Genomic DNA, 2,500 nt, shown 5'->3' with positions numbered 1-2,500 from the left:
GGAATTGGTAATAGTTGTTGTTATCACTGGAATTGGTAATATTTATTGTTATCATCACTGGAATAGGTAATAGTTATTGTTATCATTACATGGTTAGCATTATTATTACCATCGACGAATAACTATCGTTGTTGTTGTTATCGTTGGTTGTAGTAGTGGTAGTAGTAGTATAGAGATATAGGGTTGTGAATATTAGTATTGATCAGACTTAGTTGTTGTAGTTATTGCACAACTAGAAAGAATCTGGTAATCATTAGTCTAGTTTTTGGGGAGGGGAAAGGTGGCTGCAATGGCCATCATTAATTATTTCATTAATAGGAGAGTGAAAGACTAATGGAGAGATTAATAGGAGAGTGAAAGACATTATAATGGAGAGATTAATAGGAGAGTGAAAGACTAATTGAGAGATTAATAGGAGAGTGAAAGACTAATGGAGAGATTAATAGGAGAGTGAAAGACTAATTGGAGAGATTAATAGGAAAAGAAAATCTGTGAAGCCAACACCTCAGAAGGGTTAGATGGTTAACATAACATCATTGATGCTTACCTCGTCAGTTCGGCAACAAAGCTCTCTGTCATTTATCTGTAAAAAGAATAGATAGGTAGACAGAGAGAAATTGGCATAGGTATAGATACACGTAGAAAAAAGATAAGAGTGAAGTTAATGTATGTAACGTACTCATGAAGCTAATCTATTTCATAATTCTCAATGGAAATAGGTGATTCTGAGTGTCATAAATCCTGAAATATATGTTCTTTTCATCGTAATGGCATGTCATTAACAAGGGCGTTATAATACTGATGGAATTGAATACGAAGAGAATGTTTTGGGGGAGAATAAAGTTGATGAAGACTGTGGCAACTCAGGAATAAAAGACTAATGGAGAGATTAATAGTCTAGTTTTTGAAACATAAAATTTCTAAAAGAAGGAACACAATGTTGAAACCGATCGTGAGGGAACAGCTGATTGTGGTGATGAAGTTGAATAAGCGATTATCATGGGCGTGAAGTTAAGTTAAGTTGGAGAGAAAATAAAGAGACTAACCTCACTAGTATTAAGGGTGGGCCAACGTTCATATTCCTCTTCTATCGCATTTTTAAGTTTCCTCAGATTCCTGATAGTTCCTTCGAAAATGTTCATCGCTCTGACTTTGATCTGTGATGCGGGAGATAAGATTACAGGTTACAGGATGCTGATAGCAAGGTATAATACAGGATGTATTGTTGTAGACAAGAAAGCTAGTGAATTAATTTATCATATGACGATAATAATAAGATAGAAAGGTGATTCAATGCACTATGACCAATGCCATGTGGCTAGAAATCTAGAAATAAGAAAAGGAAAAAAAAATCTTACCAGGTCTGCAAACTAGACCGATATACAGTGATCGCCTTGCTAAATATATTTCCATAACAAGCAACTTCTAACTAAAATTCACCCAGGATTATACGTAAAATACGAATTATCTTCAACGAATAAAGGGAAAAAAAAAAACTTGCCTTATCCAGCGTCTCTCTGCCGTCTACCACTCGGTTCTCCCACTTGAATTCGGTGTCCAGGTAATCCTTGGAAGAGAAAGCGAACACATAATAATATGGCAATCATTCTCTGCGAGCTCGAGGTGTGATTTTATTTATACCACAACAACTCTAGGGGGTGTGTCTGTTTGAAGGAGGGACAGGATTCATTATGACATATGCATAAAAGGGTATAAATGAGACGGAATTCAAGTTCAAAGTTCGAGGTGCAGAGATAAAAAAGCTGGCTAGTTCTGAGGCCAGATCCGTTTTCGCAGCTGTTCCCACTGACGGAGCCGTCCGAGCATCCGAAGAGGAAGTCGTCAGCATCAGCGTTTGCTCCCGCTGCCTGAACACGACTTCGTAGAACTCGTGAAAACTGTGTGCGTGAGCTTCGGGTCTTTCGGGTTTGCAGGAGAGGAGTATCGACAGGTCAGCGGTCTCGCTATGGGCTCACCACTAAGCGCGGCTCTGTGACCTTGTACGAGACAGAAAGCCGTCCACGAAGAATCTCGACAGCGCCTTACACTGCATACCAGGCAGTGTAAGGCGCGGATGCGAGAAAGCTTATTATGGCGAAATAGGACGTGGTCTCAGCACCAGAATCAGCAAACATCGACCATCCAACGCCATGGTGGTACATATAGATGAAGCGGTACATCCACCGGACTGGAAGCGACCCCCAAAGTGATCCATGAAGGATTAAATCAATGGAAAGGGAAAATGATGGAAGCTGCGTACATCGCGACGGAGGAGGACATAAATACCGCTTCAGATTATCCAATTATGCAGCGTCTATTATGCGGATATGCAGAGCTGGTGACGGAATAATCCGAAGTGTGCAAATTACATCTCTTGCATTGTGGAAACTATTCAGTCTCATTTAAACCTTTTTTATACATGTTTTTTTTTTCTAGCACGCAGTTAGAAATATGTGAAGTATATATACTTTACATTTCTATTTCTATAAATAAAATGCAC

General features: G+C 39.1%; 1 protein-coding gene across 1 annotated transcript in view; it reads right to left on the bottom strand.

Moving 5' to 3' along the window:
- Positions 1-2,500, bottom strand: part of LOC122246896 (VWFA and cache domain-containing protein 1) — a 32,439-nt gene that overhangs the window by 24,142 nt on the left and 5,797 nt on the right. The window contains exons 3-5 of the mRNA XM_043005693.2: positions 1,502-1,567; positions 1,047-1,157; positions 548-583 (exon numbers count right to left, since the gene is read on the bottom strand). Of these exons, the coding sequence (XP_042861627.2) occupies positions 548-583; positions 1,047-1,157; positions 1,502-1,567 (213 nt within the window). The remainder of the gene's footprint in view (positions 1-547; positions 584-1,046; positions 1,158-1,501; positions 1,568-2,500) is intronic.

The sequence above is a fragment of the Penaeus japonicus genome, unplaced genomic scaffold, assembly GCF_977035675.1.
Source record: "Penaeus japonicus unplaced genomic scaffold, GWHDUDI00000001_assembly GWHDUDI00000012, whole genome shotgun sequence".
Classification (NCBI taxonomy): Eukaryota; Metazoa; Arthropoda; class Malacostraca; order Decapoda; family Penaeidae; genus Penaeus; species Penaeus japonicus.
Note: the sequence above shows the minus strand (reverse complement) of the source record. Positions and strands in the feature narration are given on the sequence as shown.